This window comes from Thamnophis sirtalis, unplaced genomic scaffold (assembly GCF_051295495.1).
Source record: "Thamnophis sirtalis isolate CommonGarterSnake01/CBP01778 unplaced genomic scaffold, rThaSir2_p1.2 scaffold_13, whole genome shotgun sequence".
In the NCBI taxonomy this organism is placed as follows: domain Eukaryota; kingdom Metazoa; phylum Chordata; class Lepidosauria; order Squamata; family Natricidae; genus Thamnophis; species Thamnophis sirtalis.
The window spans coordinates 2,573,260-2,596,487 of NW_028261393.1; the positions used below are offsets into that span (position 1 = coordinate 2,573,260).

Consider the following 23,228-nt stretch of genomic DNA (forward strand, 5'->3'; position numbering starts at 1 on the left):
CATAGGGCAAAACTCAGTTAACAACAGCCTGGCTTAGCAACGGAAACTCTAGCCCTCCGGGATTATCATAAATTTGCATCCTGCCATATTGGAAAACCTCTATCAACAATGAGAGGGAGAGAGACAAAGCCATCTGTTTCGCTTGTCAACCTTCTGGCTGTATTTTTAAAACAACATACAATTCATTTCCTCATCCCTCTGCATCTCTCTCTCTCTCTCCCTCCGTCCCTCTCTCTCTCTCTCTTTCTTTTGAATGGCTCTTTTCCTTAAAGGGTCACACCAGTCTCTGCGTGCCTTTTGGCTCAGAAAGAAGTCCCAGCGGATGGATGAACAGAAATTTTTCACCCCAAAGCATATTCCTTTAATTATATTGTTCTCTCTCTCTCTCTGTACAATTGCAATAGAAAAGAACATTTGTAGCTTGGGGTCCATAATACAACTGTTGACATACGAAACACAATTCCCCCCCCCCAATTCACATATTTTTCAGCATAATTTGAGCTACCCTGCAAAAATCAAAATGAGGCCAAACTATCTATCTATATGTCCCTATCTAATCTATCTATCATTCTATCTCTATCATTCTATCTCTATCATCTATCTATCTATCTATCTCTATGTATATATCATTTTCTCTCTATCCATTCTCTCTCTCTCTATGTATCCCTATCTAATCAATCAATAATCAATCAATCAATCAATCATCCCTTATCATTCTATCTCTTATCATTCCCCCTCTCTCTATCTATCCATTCTATCTATCCATTCTATCTATCTATCTATCTATCTCTGTATCTTATCATTCTATCTATCTATCTATCTCTATGTATCTATCATTTTCTATCTATCCATTCTCTCTATCTCTCTACGTATCCCTATCTAATCAAACAATCATCTCTTATCATTCTCTCTCTCTCTCTGTATCTATTATTCTACTATCTATCCATTATATCTATCTATCTATCATTCTATCATTCTATCTATATCTATCATTCTATATCTCTGTATCTATCATTATCTATCCATTCTATCTCTCTCTCCCTATCTAATCTCTATCTATCTTTCTATCTCTATCATTCTATCTATATCTCTATATCTCTATCTCTCTCTCCTCTCTCTCTCTCTCTCTCTCTCTCTCTCTCTCTCTCTCTCTCTCTCTCTCTCTCTATCTATGTATCTATCTATCTATCTATCTATCTATCTGTAATCTATAGATATAGATAGATAGATAGATAGATAGATAGATAGATAGATAGATAGACAGACAGACAGACAGACAGACAGTGTGTGTTTTTCAGTTCATTTATTAATTCCGGAAGTGTAAGCCAAATGAATTTCACTCCCACACTCTCAAGTGGCTCAAGAAGAGAAACGGCAGAAAGCTTTCAAACGGAAGACTTTTTGTATACATTTTTACATCTAAATAAGACTGTACTGGACGGGGTTACATCCTGCTTAGTGATTACTTTCCTGCTCTTTTTTTTGGCATGAGCTTTCGTAAACACCTGCCAACTTAGCTAATTATTAATTAATTGTTAATTAGACCACACTGCTTTACTGTTTCATCTTTTGCAATACTATTTTTATTATCTAGTGTGCCACCCGGAGTCACCTGCCTACAAGGCAGGTGGTATATAAATTTAAGGAATTAATACATAAACGCAAAACGCTGGTATTATTTTATTGTTTCCCCGATTTGTGTTGTGCTTACTATTCATCACTTGAGAATATATATTGTAACAGAGAAAAATCAGTAAATATAACACATTCATAACTTGCGAAGAATTGTTCTTATGCTTAGTTCTTCAACTAAATTAAACATAACCAAAATTCCAGATTTAAATGGGCATAAAGAAAAAGAGAAAGTATGCTGGGGATCCATTTCTGAGGCTGTAACTCCTGTTTGAAAACTGGGATCACATGTAGTCCTTCACTTACAACCATTCATTCAGTGGCCATTAGAAGTTATGACGACACTTTAAAAAAGTGACTTAGAATCGTTTTCACACTTGCAACGGTTGTAGCATCCCCATGGTCAAGTGATCAGAATTCAGACACTCGGCAACTGGCATGTACTTACGACTGTTGCGGTTTCCCAGGGTCACGTGATGCCCCTTGTGCGACCTTCTGACAAGCAAAGTCAATGGGGAAGCCAGAACCCCTTAACTAACTTAACTGCAGTGGTTCGTTTAACAACGGTGGCAAGAAAGGTCATAAAATGAGGCAAAACTCGCTTAACAACTCTCTCGCTTAGTGATGGAAATTTGGGTCTGTGATCTGTGGTCGTGATTCAAGGAGGTAGCCAAGTTTAAGAGCTTTGGAGGCAAGAAAAGATTTCAGACACCTGGTTACAAACATCCTCCATCTTCCTCATCAAACGGCTTTAATCAACTGGATGCGCTAAACATTGTTTGGGAATTCTCAGAATGGCCTTTCCACCAAAAATGGGAAGACCCCAATTTGGAGAGGGCCACGCCAGGAAGACCCAAGCATCCAGAATCATCTCAAGAAGCAAGAGCCGAGGTGGCGCAGTGGTTAGAGTGCAGCACTGCAGGCCACTTCAGCTGACTGCTATCTGAAGTTCGGCGGTTCAAATCTCACCGGCTCAAGGTTGACTCAGCCTTCCATCCTTCCGAGGTAAGTGAAATGAGGACCCAGACTGTGGGGGGCGATATGCTGACTCTGTAAACCGCTTAGAGAGGGCTGAAAGCCCTATGAAGCGGTATATAAGTCGAACTGCTATTGCTATTGCTAAGCTACCAAGAGAAGGCGCTCTTAAGAGACCCGAGAAGTCTTCTGTGGCCTCACAACACATCGGCCATCCGGAGCCTCACCTGAAATGACCTCCAGCAACAGCATTAGTTTGAGACCATCCCGGAAGTCTTCGTCGATATTCTCGATCTGCGTGCCGGCTTTCCGAAGGTGGGAATTGCACCATGCTGTGAATGTCTAGAAGAGAAAAGACGAAGAGAGATGAAATTTGGGGACACTGAAGACTCAAAAATGCACAGATGGGCACAGCACTGGACCGGACGTTTGTGTTTCTTGAAGACAAGAGGAAAACCAACGGAGACGTTATTTTGGCCGAGAAGATGACATCCATAGGATGCCAATTTTCTGCCCCTCATCCCATTCACCATGTAACTGCTCCGAAATCGAGCTGGTTATCAGGTCCAAAGAACCAAGAATGACAGAAGCTACTTCCAAATAGTTCCTTCATGCTTGGATAACCCAACGACAATGGAAATGCGAAGACAATGGGAAGACAATGCCAGACAGAAATCTTGCCTATTGGCAATAGTTGATTTATATTTAATATCGTTGCTCTGTATTTTAAGAGTTGCTTTATATTTAATATACTACTAAAGATATTGGGTGATCAACTTACAACATTTCATTTAGTGACGGTTTGAAGGTCCGACGGCGCTGAAAAGGATGATTTATGACTGTTTTTTCATATTTCCAACCCTTAGAGCCCTCCCACAGTCACATGATCAAAATTCAGATGCTTAGCAACCGGCTCATATTTATGACGATTGCAGTGTCCTTGGGGGAGGGGGGTCACACGATCCCTTTTTGTGACCTTCTGACCAGGAAAGCCAACGGACAAGCCAGCTTCACTTAACACTGCGTTGCAATTCATTTAGTGACTGTTCGACTTTACAACAGCATTGAAAAAAGCGCCTTCTACAAATTTCTCACGCTTGCGACCCGCTGAAGGAGCATCAAAATTCAGAGGCTTGGCAACTGGCATGGACTTACGACGGCTGCAGGGTCCCAGGGTGATGTCCTAATCGTGACCTTCAGACAAGCCAAGTCAATGGGGAAGCCAGGTTCCTTTTAACAACCGTGTCACTAATTTAACAACTGCAGTGATTCGCTCCACAGCTGAGGCAAGAAAAGTTATATCATAACTTTATAATAGGGGAAGGGGAAACTTCTCTTGTTTAGCAACAGAGGTTTTGGGTTCAATTGTGTAAGTCAAGGAGCCACAAGGGACACAGGGCTCGGTGTGAACTTGCAGGGAGCTTCCTGGAATTCAAAAAACAGGTGAAGAAATTTAGAAAAGTCCCAGTTGCAATTTCTCCTTTTTGGAAAATTGCATAAGCCGCACAAAGTTTACTTTGGGCCTTGTCTGCTGTATCAGGGACGGCTTTAAGAAGATGACCCCGTCAGATAGTTTTCGGAGGGAGAGGATGAGCAAGGAACGCCATGTGGGGGAAACGGTTTGAAGGAAACTGCTTCTCGCCCTCTTTCACCATCTCGACGAATCATCAAGAGCAGAAGATCAGAAAGGGGAAAAAATGGAAATCTAATCTTAACAAGTGGCACTCGTGATCGTCCCAACATCTGACGAAACCGTGAGAGGCGGCCAAGATGAGACAACCATAAAAGGAGAAAAGAAATTTTTGCCACCAAAATAGGTTGGGTTTATGCAGCGCATTAATAATAGAACAACAGAGTTGAAAGGGAACCTTGGAGGTCTTCTAGTCCAACCCCCTTTCTCAAGCAGGAAACTCTGTATCATAAATATTCCTTGGAAAGACTGTTTGCCAGACCTTACGGAATGGGAAGGAGAGGAATTCACATCCGTTTAATAAAAGCGGTTTTGATTGTCTTAGATTTTAAATGGTTATCTTTGCTAACACTTATGAATAAATTTCTGTTTAAGAGATGGCTATAAAGGTAAATTGCTCTTGGGCCTGTGGAGAGGAGAGGTGAGAAAAATAGTAAATAATTTTCAGCTAACTACAATAATAATGAAGAAATGTTAATGGACAATATTTAATGTGTTGTACTGGTAAAAGTAAAATGGACAGAAGTGTTAATTTGTGAGTCTGTGGGGGGGGGGAAAGGAGAGGGAATGTTAGATATCCTTTTAATCGACTTTCTTTTAGAATATGGCATAAAGATGTAAAGTTATGGCAGATTCATTGAGACTGGGGGGGGAAAAAATGCCAGTAGGTGGTTGTGTCCTTAAAACCCTAATTAAATGAAAATTGTGGTATAGCAATAGTAAAATATATAAATTCTATAATGTACAATCCAAACTGAATGAAATATATGTAATGATTGTGGAAGAAACGCACGAAATATACCCGTAACCAATGGATACGCTTTCTACAAGATGTAATGAAAGAGGATTTTTTTTCTTTTGGGTTTCTCTTTAATAAAAACAATAAAAAATTAAATTAAAATAAAATAAAAGCGGTTTTGTCCGGACCAGGAATCTACTTCGTGCTTTTTGGGGGGGGGAAGCCTCAGGCAGAACAAAGAGGCCAGTTGGTCCCAAAGGTGCTTTTCCGAAGGCAACCGGACGTTCCCTTAACAGCCCAGGTTCTATCAACCGCAGTGATTCACTTAACAACGATGGCAAGAAGTCGTAAAGTGGGGCAAAAAACCCCTAAACAAAACATCGTCGCTTAAACTGCAGAAAACGTTTGCGATCCCTTGTGGTTTCTGCATTGAGGACTACCTGTACAATAAAGATTCTTCAAAAAGAACCTCTGATTTGTTCCCTTGCGAAAAGGTAAAATTTTAAAAAAAATTAAAAAAAGAGAGAGAGAGAGAGAGATCAGGAGGCACCTGGGAACACCTTCCCTGACTAAGACAAGCGATTTGTTCTGGAGTTATTTGGTTACACCTTAACGACTTAATCATCACCATTCCCCTTGAAAGTTTTGCTTCGGGGGGTAAAAGTTGTGGGTTTGTTTGTTTTAATGCCTGCGTAGGTATTTTCTCGACATTCATTTGAACACCAGGCACAAAAAGGATGGCCAAGGTATATTTTTATATGTTCCGCTGTGTTTCCCCCAAAAATAAGGCAGGGTCTTATTTTCAATAGCAATAGCAGTTAGACTTATCTACCGCTTCATAGGGCTTTCAGCCCTCTCTAAGCGGTTTACAGAGTCAGCATATCGCCCCCACAGTCTGGGTCCTCATTTCACCCACCTCGGAAGGATGGAAGGCTGAGTCAACCTTGAGCCGGTGAGATTTGAACAGCCGAACTGCAGAACTGCAGTCAGCTGAAGTAGCCTGCAGTGCTGCATTTAACCACTGCGCCCCCCTCCCAAAATAAGCACTTGGCCTTATTTTAAGGGAAGCCTTATTATTTTTGAGGTGCAGGAGGCAATGTGCGGGCTCACCTCCTTGGCTGCTGCTGTGTTGCAGTATTTTTAGGGAGGGCTTATTTTGAGGGGAGGGCTTATTTTAAGCGCATGCACTCAAAAAGCCCGATTGGGCTTATTCCCCGGGGAGGTTTTGTTTTCAGGGAAACGGGGCATTTTTATTTAATTGTGCGTTTGATTTGGTTGATACGGCCACCTCTCTCAATAGGTGGCAAAAAGAACTAAGCTTTAAGCAAAATACTAAATTAAAAACGAAATAAGCTAAGCATTAAGCCAGGGGCCTTCAAACGTGGCAACTTTAAGGCTGGTGGACTTCAACTCCCAGAATTCTCCAGCCACTATAGTTTGGCAACTTTAAGGCTGGTGGACTTCAACTCCCAGAATTCTCCAGCCAGCATAGCTGGCTGGAGAATTCTGGGAGTTGAAGTCCACCAGCCTTAAAGTTGCCACCTTTGAAGACCTCTGCACTAAACATTAAACTAAAAGATAAGTGCCAAACTTAACTCAAAACTAAACGAAACAAATTTATTTTAGAAAAATAAAAATGCGAAGCTCCCGCCCAGATCACTGAAGCATCTTCCACCCACCCTTTCATGTGGAAGCTCAACCACATCTCTCTTCTCCCGCCTCGGTGCATGGACTCCCTCGCCCATGCTGCTCTGCCCTTGCCAAGGGTTGAAAGGGAGAAGCGCCAAGGAGGCGAGGCGGGGTGTCAAGAGACGCTGGTGACGGAGCAGATTTTTCCAGTTATTCAACTCTGGGGCTATGAATAGGTCTTGTCATGCGACGTCAGTTGTCACCCGCAACAACTATAACTCCCACACACCTCCCTCTGCGTCACACTCACGGGCATGCAGACACACATACACACTGGGAGCAAGTGGCATGGCCTTTTCAATCATCCATTCGTCCAGGTCTGTGGCTCTGTCCATCCATCTACAGTCTTTCCATCAGTCCCTTCATCCATCCATCAACAGGGTCTGCCTATCGATCTAGTGTCTGTATATCTGTCCATCCACCCATCAACAGTGTGTCTGCCTATCCATCCATCTACAGCGTTTGTCTGTCTGTCTATTCATTTATGGTCTGTCCATCCATCCATGCATCCACCCATCAACAGGGTCTCTCTATCCATCTATACTAGTGTCTGTATGTCCGTCCATCCACCCATCAGCAGGGTCTCTCTATCCATCTATGCAAGTGTCTGTATGTCCGTCCATCCACCCATCAACAGGGTCTCTCTATCCATCTATGCTAGTGTCTGTATGTCCGTCCATCCACCCACCCATCAACAGGGTCTCTCCATCCATCTATGCTAGTGTCTGTATGTCCATCCATCCACCCATCAACAGGGTCTCTCCATCCATCTATACTAGTGTCTGTATGTCCGTCCATCCACCCATCAACAGGGTCTCTCCATCCATCTATGCTAGTGTCTGTATGTCCGTCCATCCACCCATCAACAGGGTCTCTCTATCCATCTATGCTAGTGTCTGTATGTCCGTCCATCCACCCACCCATCAACAGGGTCTCTCCATCCATCTATACTAGTGTCTGTATGTCCGTCCATCCACCCATCAACAGGGTCTCTCCATCCATCTATGCTAGTGTCTGTATGTCCGTCCATCCACCCATCAACAGGGTCTCTCTATCCATCTATACTAGTGTCTGCATGTCCGTCCATCCACCCATCAACAGGGTCTGTCTATACATCCCTCTACAGTGCTTCTTCATCTGTCTGTCCACCCATCTAGCGTCTGTCCATCCAACCATCCTCTGACAGCATGTCTGTCTGTCTATCCATCCGTTGTCTGTCCGCCCATCCATACAACCACCCGACAACAGGATCTCTCTATCCATCTACGGTCTCTATATGTCCATCCAGCACCCGTCCACAGGGTCTCTCTATCCATCCCCCTACAGTGTTTCTTCATCTGTCTGTCCACCCATCTAACGTCTGTCTGTCCATCTACCCATCTCTCTCTGACTGCGTCTGTGTGTCTGTCTGTCTGTCTAATTTACATGGCCGCCCACCTTGCCAGAAATTACTCCGGCCAGTGTACAACAATCAAACCACAGCATCAAAAACAACCAATGTAAAAACTGTTATAAAGATAGGGACAATTACGATTAAAAATTAAATTAAAATATTTTTTAAAAATAGTATAATTTTTATACCAAAGGTAGGGTTCCACTCACCTTCTTCATTCAGAAATGGAGACCAGACCTGACCGAGGGACCAGCCGTGCCTCCCCAGCTCCTCTGAGAGTGCCAATGGGGTTGGGCACAGTGGCCCGACCTGCTTTAAACGGGCCTTCAGAGCCCCGGGGATCTTTGGACCCCACCCCACCCCGGAACCACAAGACAATTGGAAGTGGAAAGAGCCAGCCCGGATGGAGGCAGAATCCAGCGGGCAGCTTTGTCCTCGTCCCCCAAAGCTGGCAAAAACCGGCGCAAAAAGTTGAGCGGCATCGGAAAGAATCGGAAAGGGCAAAGGTGGGGGGGCGAAGAGACCCACAAGAGAAGCTCAACTGTTCTTCTCCAGGAGGGCAGGACAGCCAGTGCTCGGGGTGGGGCAGTTGAGAAGCTAGAAGAGGAGCGAAGGCACCGGGTGGCACAAAGGGACCAGTGTTGCGCTGGGCAGTCCGAAAAAAAGAGGGGAGATCGGGTGCTGGGGTCGCTGCTGAGAATCACACCCCGATTACCCGATTGCTGGGTGCCACCTGAACTGGAGAGGGAAACAGAGGGGGGACACTTTCAACCGATGGAAAGGTGTTTGCTTTCAAGGGCTCAACGCCACTTCTTCCCAGGCTGGCACCAAGGAGTCCCGGGCTCATCACACATGACCCCAGTGTCATACAGATGGCCCCACAACCGGTCTCGAACACCCGACGAGCATCCTAAAGCCATGTGACCTGCGTGACGACAATGGAGAGAGAGAAAAAAATGGCCAGACACCCAGCCAAGAAAAAAAGAAGAAGAGAAGAGCAACTAAGATGATTAAAAGCCCAGAGACTAAAACTTAGGAAGAACAGTTGAAGGGTTTGGGTTAGTCTATAGAGAAAATAAGGACTAGGGGGAGACGTGGGAGCAGTCTTCCAGTATTTGAGGGGCTGCCCCCAAAGAGGAAGGGGTCAACTTACTTTCCAAAGCACCAGACAAGTAAGAATGGATTGATTTGATTTGATTTGTCTTGTATGCCACCCACTCCCGAAGGACTCCGGGCGGCTCACAATAGACAAGGGAAAGGGGGAAAACTAGACAAAGACAACACTTTAAAAACAAAACCGCAACATTTCACAATTTCCGTGGGGCTGGATATTTCACAGGCCCCCCCGGCCAGCTGGAGCAGCCAGGACTTGGTGGCTTTGCGGAAGGCCGGGAGGGTCGTAAGGGTCCGGATCTCGACAGGGAGATCATTCCAGAGGCTGGAGCTGCAACAGAGAAGGCTCTCCCCCGGGGAGTCGCCAGCCGACATTGGCTGGCGGATGGAATCCGGAGGAGACCTAAACTGTGAGATCTAATCGGTCCGAGGGATGGATTTTTTGAGATTTTGAGATTTTATTAATATTTGTAGGAAACTAATCAAGGAGAGAAACAACGTGGGACTAAGGAGAAACTTCCTAACAGTGAGAACAATTAACCAGTGGAACAGCTTGCCACCGGAGGTTGTGGATGCTCCATCACTGGAGGATTTTAAGAAGAGAGTGGACAGTCACTTGCCTGAAATGGTAGAGGTGGAGCAGGGGGTTGGACTAGAAGGCCTCGAAGGTCCCTTCCAGCTCTATTCTGACTAATTGACTGACGGGACTGAAGAGGGCATCGCATCAGACAAGCGAAAGAAAGCACATTTCTAACCAGGGCAGGCATATATCGGATGTGCTACCAGAACTGGCTGACTCACCATCCTGAGCCGGTTATTGGCCCGAGAGGCCGAGCTTGGCGGCTCACCACACATTATCGCACACTTCATGCACTGAATTCCCACGCTCCGAGGACTCCCCCCAAAAGAGATTTGTGAACCATGAGACAGCCCTCCCCATTCCCTAGGGGCCCTCCTGGGTGGCATCAGAGGGACGTGAAATGACCTGGGGGTGGACCGTGGCTCGCGCCCCCCCCCCTCCCCACAAACCGTTTGTCAAACGGGACCAGCCAATCGGCGTGGCCGTTGGTGAGTTCAACACCCAGGAATGTTGTTTCTGACAGCGTCTAAGGAAGCATTCATTTGAAAAGAAAGGTGGCAAGCGGAGAAGGGGGGCACCTCACCACTCCTCCCTCCCAAAGCCCTCAAAAGTTTTCCCCTTTTTCTTTCTGTTTTTCCGGCTCCCCGAGGAGTTTGAGTTTTGAGTTTGAGTTTTATTTCATTTGTATGCCGCCCTTTTCCCTAAGGGGACTCAGGGCGGCTCACAGCTCAAACAAGGGAAGGGGGATACAGACAGTTTAGTAACAACACAAAACAATACGACCCTTTGGAACGATCTCCCCGTGGAGATTCGTACCCTCACCACCCTCCAGACCTTCCGCGCAGCCCTTAAGATCTGGCTATCCCGTCAGGCCTGGGGCTAAAGATTGTAATCCGTCCCCACCCGAATGGTATGAATGTTGTGTTCTTTTTAATTATGTATTGTGCCTATGTGACATTGTTTGTATCCCCTTTCCCTATGAGTTGTAAGCCGCCCTGAGTCCCCCCAAGGAAAAGGGCGGCCTATAAATAAACTTTTCCAATTTCCAATTCCAATACATAATTAAAAAGCACAACAGTCATACCATTCAAAATAGGGGCAGCGAATCTTTAGCCCCAGGCCTGTCGGAACAGCCAGGTTTTAAGGGCTATGCGGAAGGCCTGGAGGGTGGTGAGGGTACGAATCTCCACGGGGAGTTCGTTCCAAAGGGTGGCACCCAGGAATCTCAAAGCCGAGTTATCTAGGCAGGTGGGTGTTGGAAGAGATGCATAGCAGCTTTTTGCAACGCCCCCCAACCTCAAAGGCCTATTTGCCAGGCAAGAGATGCAACCGACATAAAAGGGGGGGGGGGGGGGAGAAACGACAAAAGTAACATTGAGAAAAGTTTTGCACCTCCCAAAAAAAAAGGAAGGAAGGTTAAAGATAGATCGGCTAATTGCTGGAAGTGTAAGCAAACATCTGGTTCATACTATCCCTATGTGGTGGACATGCCCCGAAGCCAGAAAATAATGGATGAAAATGCATACAAGGTAGGAAAAAAAATGACAAAACAACATATAGATTTGAAACCAGAGATATTTTTGTCGGGCATTCTACCTGAAACGTATGATTAAAAAAACCCACATTATTTTGAGTCCCATTATGGTCGTAAGTCGAGGACTGCCTACATACACTGCTGGGATAAACTGCAGAGGACCCGGGGGATGAGTTTGATTGCTCTCTTGCAGCGTGGCACGACAAAACCGCGCTGGTCAAAATCGCGGTGATAAAATCGTCATCACCGCGCGTCATCACCGCCGTGACAACAGCGCGGCAACAGAAGGGCGCTTTAAAACGGCGCCGCGGCAGAAAGCCGACTTCAATTAAGGTAAGCGTTAGGATTAGGTTTAGGGGTTTGTTTTAGGGTTAGGTTTAGCATTAGGGTTAGGTTTAGGGTACTGACCGCTTGGGAATGCGCGAATTTGCCCTCCGCGATTATGTCATCGCGGTAGGGTCGCGTTTTTCCTTAGCGCTTAGAACGGTGCGAATTAGTCTTCGCGCTTATGTCTCCACGGATAAGGGCTTCGCGGATTTGTGGTGGAACCCTCTTGCAAGACGTCTCCTCACCAGGCTAGGTTACGTCATCAGCGCCAGGGAGAGTGGGGTTTGCCGATGACGTCTCCAAGCCAGGTGATGAAACATCTCCAAGTTATCAACCAAAAATTCAGACCAAGTTCCCCACAAACTCAATCTGGGGAGGTTTGACTTTCGATGGAGGATATTCTGAGCAGGGGATGATGGACCCCTTCACCAGCTGAGCCTACTACCCCCATCCCCGCTCTCTGGCCCGTCCAACAAACCATCATTCTAGCAAGCCGTGGTGTAAGGCGCAGCGCCCGACTCCGTTTCGCTGAAGCAAAGGCAGTTTCCCTCCTTGCTAGAGAGGAAAGTCACAAGAGTCACAAAAAAAGGCTTTTTGCTTTTTCTTAAGAGCTCAAACATATTTTAAAGCCGTTATCCCGATGTCTCGGTTTTTTTCCCCAACTCCAATTTTCAGAATGCAGGCAAGTATTTCTCTCCGGTCGGTCAACCTGGTTGCAATTCCCAGGACTTTCCGCTGGAATTTGAGATGTTCTCGTCCAACTCGGAAACCAGAGTATATTTTGCTCCAACTGCAGCTGATGCTCATTCTCATAACTCCAAGGGATTCCATGAAGAACGTGGCTTATTTTTATAGAATTCCTGCCGGAGCTGTTTGGAATTACTTTATATAAATGTGCGTTGGCCGGCCCTTCGAACAATGGTTTAGATCAGCGTTTCCCAACCTTGGCAACTTTTAGGACGCATAGGACTTCAACTCCCAGAATTCCTCAGCATGTGTGGACTTCAACATCCAGGATTCCCCAACCAGCATGAAGAATTCTGGGCGTTGAAGTCCGCACCTCATAAAATTGCACGAAGGCTGGGGAATCCTGAGAATTGAAGTTCACGCATCTTTAAACGTTGCCGAAGTGGAGAAAGACTGGGCTAGATATTTCTGCGTGAACCAGTTCCTAGTGATAGGCATTGCTCCATGTTCAGAGAGAGAGAGAGAGAGAAATAATAATAGAATAGAATAAAAGAGTTGGAAGGGACCCTAGAGATCTTCTAGTCCAACCTCCTGCCTAGGCAGAAAACCCTATACCACTTCAGACAAAAGGATATCCAACATCTTCTTAAAAATATCCAGTGTTGGAGCATTCACAACTTCTGGAGGCAACTTCTGTTCCACTGATTAATTGTTCTCACTGTCAGAAAATTTCTCCTTCATTCTAAGTTGCTTCTCTAATTGATTAGTTTCCACCCATTGCTTCTTGTTCTACCATCAGGTGCCTTGGAGAATAGCTTGACTCCCTCTTCTTTGTGGCAACCCCTGAGATACTGGAAGACTGCTATCCTGTCTCCCCTAGTCCTTCTTTTCATTAAACTAGACATACCCAGTTCCTGCAACCGTTCTTCATATGTTTTAGCCTCCAGTCCCCTAATCCTCTTCGTTGCTCTTCTCTGCACTCTTTCCAGAGTCTCCACATCTTTTCTACATCGTGGTGACCGAAACTGGATGCAGGATTCCACGTGTGGCCTTACCAAGGCCTTATAAAGTGGTATTCACACTTAAAATAAACCAAATTAGTCTCATTGCATATTATGTGACATATAAATAAATATAAAAGTGTTACGTCAAAGCACCTGGCATGCCCAAATATTGGAGGGAGCATACTGCTTCCCTTCATGGTATTGGACCTGGGTACTTGAGAGACCGCCTGCTGCCAATTACCTCCACTAGACCGATTAGATCCCACAGATTAGGCCTCCTCCAAATTCCATCCACCGGCCAGTGCCGACTGGCGACTACCCGGAGGAGATCCTTCTCTGTGGCTGCTCCGACCCTCTGGAACGAACTCCCCGTGGAGATTTGAACCCTCACCACCCTCCAGGCCTTCCGCAAAGCCCTTAAAACCTAGCTGTTCCGACAGGCCTGGGGCTACAGAGCTGTTGTCCCCGTCTCGAATGGTATGACTGTTGTGTGTTTTAAATTATGCATTGTTATGTTTCGTTTTTTAATTTTTTGTCTGTATCCCCCTTCCCTGGTTTGAGTTGTGAGCCGCCCCGAGTCCCCTTTGGGGGAAAAGGGCAGCATATAAATATAATAAACAAACAAACAAACTTTTGCCTTATTCAGTCTACGAATAACCCAGGGAAGGATCAAATTAAATGCATCCTGTTTTAGGGAGACAAAACCTGGGCTAACTTCTCTTTCTCCATCCATCCAGCCGAGCCTTAAGGTCAAACTGCAGGCAGTACTGGAAATTAATAAGGCTTAAATGTGCGATTTGGACAAGAGGGTGTGGCTTGGCATTTAGAGAGAGAGAAAGCCAAGGAGGCAATTAAGCACGGCCCCGTGTTTTGCCAGGTCCCGTTCTGGCAAGTTTTGGCCTCCTCCCTTAACAACCGTTCCAGCACTCAGGGATTGGTAGCTAACTTTCGTTCTTTCTTTTTTTTCCCCACGAGCCCAGATCTCTCGTTTTGGCGGTTTGGGAGCCAGCGTTCCCCTCTCTCCACGCTGCTCAACCGCTTCGGCCGGCTTCTTGTTGCAAGGGGGGGGGGAGAGAGAGAGGATCCGAAACCAGCCCTGGGAAGCGTTCGTCAAACGAAAAACCGGATCTTGGCAGCCCTCTCTCCAAAGGTGTGGTCCAAAAAGACAAGATGGCAGCCAGGAGGGTTGGGCTGTTGAAATACCCCCCCCCCCCTGTTTTTATTCACACCCGTGGCATGGAGGAGGAGGAGGTGGTGGTGGTGGTGGTGGAGGAGGAGGAGGAGTGAGGAGGAGGAGGAGGAGGAGAACGACTGTGGGGTCCTTGGTGCTCTCTGAGCTGGCTTGTTTTCTTAGAGACGTTTCGGGACCCAACCAGGTAACGTCATCAGTGCTAGAAGGGAGTGGGGTTTATGGAGAGGAGGAACAGGAAGCAGGAGGGAAAAGCAGAGGCACAGGAGGAGGAGGAGGAGGAGGAGGAGGAGGAGGAGGAGGAGGAGGACTGGAAGGTCCTTGGCGCTCTCTGAGCTTGGTGGTTTTCTGGCAGACGTTTCACCACCCTTCTAAGTAACATCATCAGTGATAGGAGGGAGAGGGAGTGGGGCGTGTGGAAGGAGGAGGAGGACTGTTGGGTCCTTGGTGCTCTCTGAGCTGGCTTGTTTTCTTAAGAGACGTTTCGGGACTCAACCAGGTAACGTCATCAGTGCTAGAAGGGAGTGGGGTTTATGGAGAGGAGGAACAGGAAGCAGGACGGAGAGGCAGAGGCACAGCAGGAGGAGGAGGAGGAGGAGGAGGAGGAGGAGGAGGAGGAGGAGGAGGAGGAGGAGGAGGAGGAGGAGGAGGACTGGAAGGTCCTTGGCGCTCTCTGAACTTGGTGGTTTTCTGGCAGACGTTTCACGACCCTTCTAAGTAACATCATCAGTGATAGAAGGGAGAGGGAGTGGGGCGTGTGGAAGGAGGAGGAGGACTGTTGGGTCCTTGGTGCTCTCTGAGCTGGCTTGTTTTCTTAGAGACGTTTCGGGACCCAACCAGGTAACGTCATCAGTGCTAGAAGGGAGTGGGATTTATGGAGAGGAGGAACAGGAAGCAGGAGGGAAAGGAGGAGGAGGAGGAGGAGGAGGAGGAGGAGGAGGAGGAGGAGGAGGAGGAGGAGGAGGAGGAGGAGGAGGAGGAGGACTGGAAGGTCCTTGGCGCTCTTTGAGCTTGGTGGTTTTCTGGCAGACGTTTCACGACCCTTCTAAGTAACATCATCAGTGATAGAAGGGAGAGGGAGTGGGGCATGTGGAGGGAGGAGGAGGAGGACTGTGGGGTCCTTGGCGCTCTCTGAGCTTGGTGGGTTTCATGACCCAATTAGGTAACATCATCAGTTCTCGTCCGACTAGTTTGGGTCATGGGGAAGAAGTGGTGGAGAAGAACAAGAAGGGGGTGGGGGTGGAGAAGGAGTGATAGCGGTGGAGAAGAAAGAGAAGAAGCCATTGAAGGAGTGATGGTGAAAGAAGAGGGAAGGAGGAGAAAAAGTGATGGAGGAGGAGGAGGAATGGAAAAAGGAGGACAGAGAAGGAGGGGTGGGTGTGAAGGATAGAAAAAGGAGTGGTGAAGAAGAAGGAAGAGGAGAAGGAGAGGAGAGAGTGGTAGTGGTAGAAAGTGGTAGAAAATTAGAAGATGGAAGGAGTGATGGAGGAGGAAAACTGGTGGTGAAGGAGAAAGGGAGTGGTGAAGGAGAAGGAAGAGAGGAGAAAGTGGTAGTGAAGTAATGGTGAAGAAGAAGAAGAAGGAAGAGAAGACATTAAGGGAGTGGTGAAGAACGAGGAGCCACCAAAGTTGCTTGATCTTCATCGGATCAGGAGGAGCCACTGAATATTGTCTGATCTTCATCAGAAAGTGGCCTTCAACATCTCAGCCTTTGGAGGACACGAAACTTGTCTGATGCATTTTAAGTTCTGAGGTCAACTGTTTTGTCTCCGGATCTGATCTCCGGGAGGTTTCCACCAAGCTGCTCTGGAAGGAACCCTGGCTAGATGCCTTCAGAAGCTGTGGACGTCTTTTTATGCAGAGCTCCCTTTAGAGCAGTGTTTCTCAACCTTGGCAACTTGAAGATGTCCGGATTTCAACTCCCAGAATTCCCCAGCCAGCGAACGCTGGCTGGGGAATTCTGGGAGTTGAAGTCCGGACATCTTCAAGTGGCCAAGGTTGAGAAACACTGTCCTAACCACTGCTGGGGAATTCTGGGAGTTGAAGTCCGGACATCTTCAAGTTGCCAAGGTTGAGAAACACTGCTTTAGAGAGACAACACTCTCGTGTTTCTTCCACTCCCTGCATGTATTCTAAAAAGGGATCTCGGTGTGAAGACGATCAATTAAGCTCTCTAACGACCAACCACCTCAGGCTCTTGATTTCAAACAAGGAAGATCTTTTCTTGCAACCATTCAGGATGTCCCACAAACACCTCTCTAAATTCTGGCAACAGAAACATAGAGGGGAAGAGCAGGGGGGAAAAAAACCTGGGCCCGACTCTCCTTGGTGCCATGCGCCAGCTGCGAAAATACACTACAAAAACAATGCTGGGGGGGGGGGCGGGGTGGAAGAACGAGATGGAATTGGAGGTCTTCCAAGAGGACTGGAGGAACAGGATAGGAAAGAAATATTTATGGAAAGTTTGATATATGGAGGAGAAGGAACGGTTTGCCCCAGGAGGGGGTGGATCCGTAGGAAAGTGGAAATTTGGAAGGGAAGACAGTGCATGCAATTCATAACAGGAGACGCTGTTTAATTTACGAGCTCTGGAAATAAAAATACCTCATTAAAAAAGATCCATATTTATTATGCTTTAATTTCGGCGCTCGGCTTCTGCCTTCAGGAACTCAGAAATGCAAGAGAGAGAAATGGGGAGAGAGAAAGATACAGAGACACAAAGAGAGAGACAGAGAGAGACACACACAGAGAGAGAAAGACACAGAGACAGAGAGAAAGAGAAAGACACACAGAGACAGATAGATAGAAAGAGAGACACACACAGAGAGAAAGAAAGACACAGAGACAGAGACACACAGAGAGACAGAGAGACAGAGACACACACAGAGAAAGACACAGAGAGACAGATAGAAAGAGAGAGAAAGACACAGAGACACAGAGAGAAAGAGAAAGACACAGAGACACAGAGAGAAAGAGAGAGAGAGACAGATAGATAGAGAGAGACACACACAGAGAAAGACACAGAGAGACAGATAGATAGAGAGACACACACAGAAAGAAGACACAGAGACAGAGACACACAGAGAGACAGAGAGAGAGACAGAGACACACAAAGACACAGAGAGACAGATAGAGAGAGAAAGACACAGAGACACAGAGAGAAAGAGAAAGACACAGAGACACAGAGAGAAAGAGAGAGAGAGACACACAGAGAGACAGATAGATAGAGACACACAGAGAGAGAAAGACAGAGAGACAGATAGATAGACACACACAGAGAGAAAGAAAGACACAGAGACAGAGACACACAGAGAGACAGAGAGACAGAGACACACACAGAGAGAGAAAGACACAGAGAGACAGATAGAAAGAGAGAGAAAGACACAGAGACACAGAGAGAAAGAGAGACACACACAGAGAGACAGATAGATAGAGAGAGACACACACACAGAGAGAAAAGACACAGAGAAAGAGACACACAGAGAGAAAGAAAGAGAGAGAGGGGGGGGACAGAGAGAGACAGAGAGAATCACTACAAAACCCTTATGCTAAGAAGCAAGAAAAACTGGATTTCGGAGTTAAATTCTTATTATGCAAGTCTCTCAACTTTTTCCATGCCACTTCTGGCCACACCTAAATTCTTTAATTTCGCCTTATCTGGGGCCGTGGCTGAATCCAGGCGAGCAGGAAGTGAAACAGGACAAAGCTGGGCTCCCGAGATCAAACACCGGAAGATTTAATCTTCCTCGCCAACATCCCATCCCATGAGAATCGCTGCTTCCACAATGCAAAACACCGCAGCCAGGATTCGCCCACCAGCGACCGGCCGGGTTTTTCGAATACGGAACATGAGTTTTGCGGAGAGCTGGGGGGCCGGTGAACAAGTCCTCCAATTCTTTGCCTCTTTATTGTTTAAAAAATATATATATTTTATTTTACAGGGCCCTCCAACCTTGGAACTTTACGACTTGTGGACTTCAACTCCCAGAATTCCTCAGCTGGCTAAGGAATTCTGGGAGTCGAAGTCCACAAGTCGTAAAGTTGCCAAGGTTGGAGGGCCCTGATTTAAAAGACAGTATTTCAAGCCAAGCTGGACTGTTGACTTTTCGTAAGCATTTCCACAGCATTTTTTCAAAGTTAAATATTCCCTCGCCTCTCGCCTCTTGTAAACGTTGGGAATTACGGCTTCTTCCGATCAAACTCTGTGGGCATTATCTTGCTTTCTTATTCATTTTTCCATTGTACATTTTAACAATGGGACGTTGCCTACAGATCTGAGGTGCACACAAAGAAAAAACCTCTTTATTTTCCAAGCAGGAGGCCTGGAAAGTCTGAATCTTGGACAGGGTTTTTCAAACTTGGCCACTTTAAGAAATGTGGACTTCAACTCCCAGAATTCTGGGAGTTGAAGTCCACCCAGCTTAAAGATGCATGGTGACTGGGGAATTCTGGGTGCTGAAGTCCACACAACTTCAAGCATGGTGACTGAGGAATTCTGGGAGTTGAAGTCCACACCACTTCAAACACGCTGGCTGGGGAATTCTGGGTGTTGAAGTCTACACAACTTCAAGCATTTTGGCTGGGGGATTCTGGGAGCTGAAGTCCCTACTGTCAAGCATGGTGACTAGGGAATTTCTGGGAGTTGAAGTCCACACCACTTCAAACACGCTGGCTGGGGAATTCTGGGTGTTGAAGTCTACACAACTTCAAGCATTTTGGCTGGGGGATTCTGGGTGTTGAAGTCCACACAACTTCAAGCATTTCGGCTGGGGGATTCTGGGAGCTGAAGTCCCTACTGTCAAGCATGGTGACTAGGGAATTCTGGGAGTTGAAGTCTACACAACTTCAAGCATTTCGGCTGGGGGATTCTGGGAGCTGAAGTCCCTACTGTCAAGCATGGTGACTAGGGAATTCTGGGAGTTGAAGTCCACACCACTTCAAACCCGCTGGCTGTGGAATTCTGGGTGTTGAACTCTACACAACTTCAAGCATTTTGGCTGGGGGATTCTGGGAGCTGAAGTCCCCCCTTTATCTAGAACCTCTCCACTTGGATTTCCAATACCCTCTCCCCCTTTCTCCTCCCTTGCCTGGTTAATATTAAAGGGGAACTTTCTCTAAGACGCTCCAGGCTTTCCCAGTGCTAAGGCCGAGCCGCCCTTCAACAGACCCTCCCCCCAAATTAACTGAAGGAAAACGAGGAGGAGGATCTCCCCACAGCCCGCATGGGGAAGAGAGGTTTCCTTGCACAGCCCTTGACTAGGCTCACTCCTTAGCTGCTTTGTAGTCCTCCGCCGGGTTTCTGGAGCAAGCTCCCCCCACCCAAGCCAGCAGCTCAGCAAAGGGGGCTACAGAAATCACCTAAAGGGGTGGGAGGGGGGAGATCTCCGCCATACCGTTCACCCATCTCTGCCCAGGCCCGACTGTTTCATTCACCTGGAAGGTCAGGATAAGCGATCCAAGGATCATCTTTCCATGTCGTTGCTCGGCAACTGACATTTCCAGGACACACACTAGAGAAGAACGGTCCAAGAGTCCAATGCTTTGTCCTTCTCCCCCCCCCCTTTCCTTTTTTTGGAAGTGGAGGGGGAGGAAGGTTAAATCAGGGAGCCAACAGGGACACCGAAGGGTCAAACCCTTCCCTCCTCCTCCTCCTCTTCCCAAATTAGCTTCCAAAATAATTGCAGGACTGGGATGGGGTTGGCAGAGAGCCCGCCCATCCATTGCCCTAGCAGGAGGGTCATCCTGGGCTGGGCAAGGGGGGGGACGTAGAGGCTGTTTTAAAGCATCTTCTTTTTTAAAAAATAAAACCCCAAACTTCCAACTACCTGCTGGCTAAGATGCTAAAAAGGGGAGGCTGGAATCAAACAGGGAAACGGAAAAAAAAATTCCAGACACCGATGGGTTTGGGGAGAATTGTGGTTTTTGGCACTGTAGGTGTGGCGAAAGCATCCCGCTGTGTCGGGTGGGAGGAAAGAAAGAAGGAAGGAAGGAAGGAAGGAGGGAGGGAGGGAGAGGGTCACCCTTCTTAAAATACCAACAAACCAGGTTCCAACTGTGATCTCAGCGGCCACAGCATCGACCGGGGAAAAGTGAGGCTTAAAAGACCCCTTTCATTTGCAGCCCCAAAATACCCAGAAAGTGCCCAATTCGAACTCGGGGAGGGCAGTGGGGAGGATGGACGGGGCAGACAAGGCACCAAATGAAAACACACCGCCAGTAAACAACCGAAGGCATGCCAAAGTCAAATCTTTGACCCGGATTGTGGGGGCAAGCTGCTGACTCAATTTGCTAAAAAAAATAATTGTAAACCGCTTAGAGAGGGCTGAAAGCCCTATGAAGCGGTATATAAGTCTAATAAATAAATAAATAAATAAATAAAATCTATGGCCGCTTGAGGGGGTCTTATTTAGAGCCGAGGTGGCGCAGTGGTTAAATGCAGCACTGCAGGCTACTTCAGCTGACTGCAGTTCTGCAGTTCGGCGGTTCAAATCTCACCGGCTCAGGGTTGACTCAGCCTTCCATCCTTCTGAGGTGGGTAAAATGAGGAGCCGGATTGTTGTTGGGGGCAATAGGCTGACTCTGTAAACCCGCTTAGAGAGGGCTGAAAGCCCTATGAAGCGGTATATAAGTCTAACTGCTATTGCTATCTATCTATCATCTATCTATCTATCTATCTATCATCTATCTATCTATCTATCTATCTATCTATCTATCTATCTATCATCTATCTATTCTATCTATATCTATCTCTCCCTCCCTCCCTCTCTCTATATCTATCTCTCCCTCTCTCTATATCTATCTATCTATCTATCTATCTATCTATCTATCTATCTATCTATCTATCTATCTATCTATCTATCTGATTGTTGGGGGGCGATATGCTGACTCTGTAAACCGCTTAGAGAGGGCTGAAAGCCCTATGAAGCGGTATATAAGTCTAAGTGCTATTGCTATTGCTATTTGAACCTCTATATTTATATTTTGGCTAAAAGCAAAAACACCCTGGTTTCTATTCTGGTTGGGATTTCTGCAGCCTCGGCGGTTCCCAACTCTTCACCGCCGGCTTCCAACTTTAGACCAACCGCGAGGCAATGTGTAAAAGCGTTCGAAACTTCTAAAACGGCCTCTAAAATTAAATCCCCCGGGCCTCACAACTCAGCTCCCCCTCCGCAGGACGCTAAGGAACCAGGCGCGTCCTGCCTTCAACCAGAAAATACCAAATTAAGGGAAGGGGGGGGCGTGAGGGGGCAAACCACATGTTTCCCAGAGATTAACTAGGATTTCTCAACTCTTGCACTGCCCCCCCCCCCCACAATTAAAAAACACCGGAAGGGCAGAAGGTTAGGGAATGTCTGGAAATTTAAGACGGTAAATCAAGGTTTGAGCTGAGAGACTATGAGTTCTAGTCCCACTTTAGGACTGAAATCCTGCTTGTGTGACCTTGGGGCAGTCTCCCCTCCCCCCCCCCTCAGCCCAACACGCCTCACAGGGTTGTTGTGGTGGCGGAAGAGGATGATGGTCTGTTGGCTACGTTTGTTGCTTTGACGTATTTGTAAAAAAATAATAAAGGTGTGGTAGAATTCAAACGAATCACCAAAGGAGATCAAGGCAGGGCCCTCTTGAGTTTCTTCCTCACCCTTTCCTGTTCTCCGGGAATCGATCCACGATTTGTTTGCAGTCTCTGAAGAGCTTCCTGGAAAGGTGATTTCGGTGTCCGCCGCGGAGGGAGAGGGTCGCTAAGGCTGTCAGCTACACCCACCCTGCATTTGGCGGTTCCACCACAAATCCGCGGTAGACTAAAGCGCGCTCGACGAAAGCGCGTACGTGACGTCATCACAGCGCGACGAAAACGGCACGCTGTGAGCGGTAAATTTAAAATTAACGCAAAAACCTTACCCTAACCCCCCCAAGCCTAACCCTAAGCCTAACCCTTAACCTAACCCTAAACCTAACCCTTAACCTAACCCTAAACCTAACCCTTAACCTAACGCTAACCCTAACCCTTAACCTAACCCTAAACCTAACCCTTAACCTAACGCTAACCCTAACGCTAACCCTAAACCTAACCCTAACGCTTAACGTAACCCTAAACCTAACCCTAACCCTTAACCTAACGCTAACCCTAACCCTTAACCTAACCCTAAACCTAACCCTTAACCTAACGCTAACCCTAACGCTAACCCTAAACCTAACCCTAACGCTTAACGTAACCCTAAACCTAACCCTAACCCTTAACCTAACCCTAAACCTAACCCTTAACCTAACGCTAACCCTAACGCTAACCCTAAACCTAACCCTAACCCTTAACCTAACCCTAACCCTAACGCTAACCCTAACGCTAACCCTAAACCTAACCCTAACCCTTAACCTAACCCTAAACCTAACCCTTACCTTTATCTGAATCGGCTTGCTTTAATTTAATTTTAATTTAATTTATTTTTAATTTTATTTGTCGCGCTGCTGACGACGCCACGTACGCGCTTTGATCGGGCGCGCTTTAGTGGACCGCGGTTTTGACGGGTCACGGCATCTGGCAACCCCCTCGGACCGTCTTCTCCAACCCAAGAAAGACGTGCGGGGCGAGCACGCAACGGAAGCTTCTCCAAGGATCATGGAGCCCCCCAAAAGACTCTATAACTAACCGTCCATTTAATCCGGTGGACTTCAACTCCCAGA

The 23,228-nt window shown here is 46.9% G+C and overlaps 1 protein-coding gene across 1 annotated transcript in view; it reads right to left on the reverse strand.

Moving 5' to 3' along the window:
* The window catches only part of ACTN4 (actinin alpha 4), a 107,107-nt gene that overhangs the window by 48,057 nt on the left and 35,822 nt on the right, over positions 1-23,228 (reverse strand). The window contains 1 exon segment of the mRNA XM_087727250.1: positions 2,835-2,949. Within this exon segment, the coding sequence (XP_087583376.1) occupies positions 2,835-2,949 (115 nt within the window).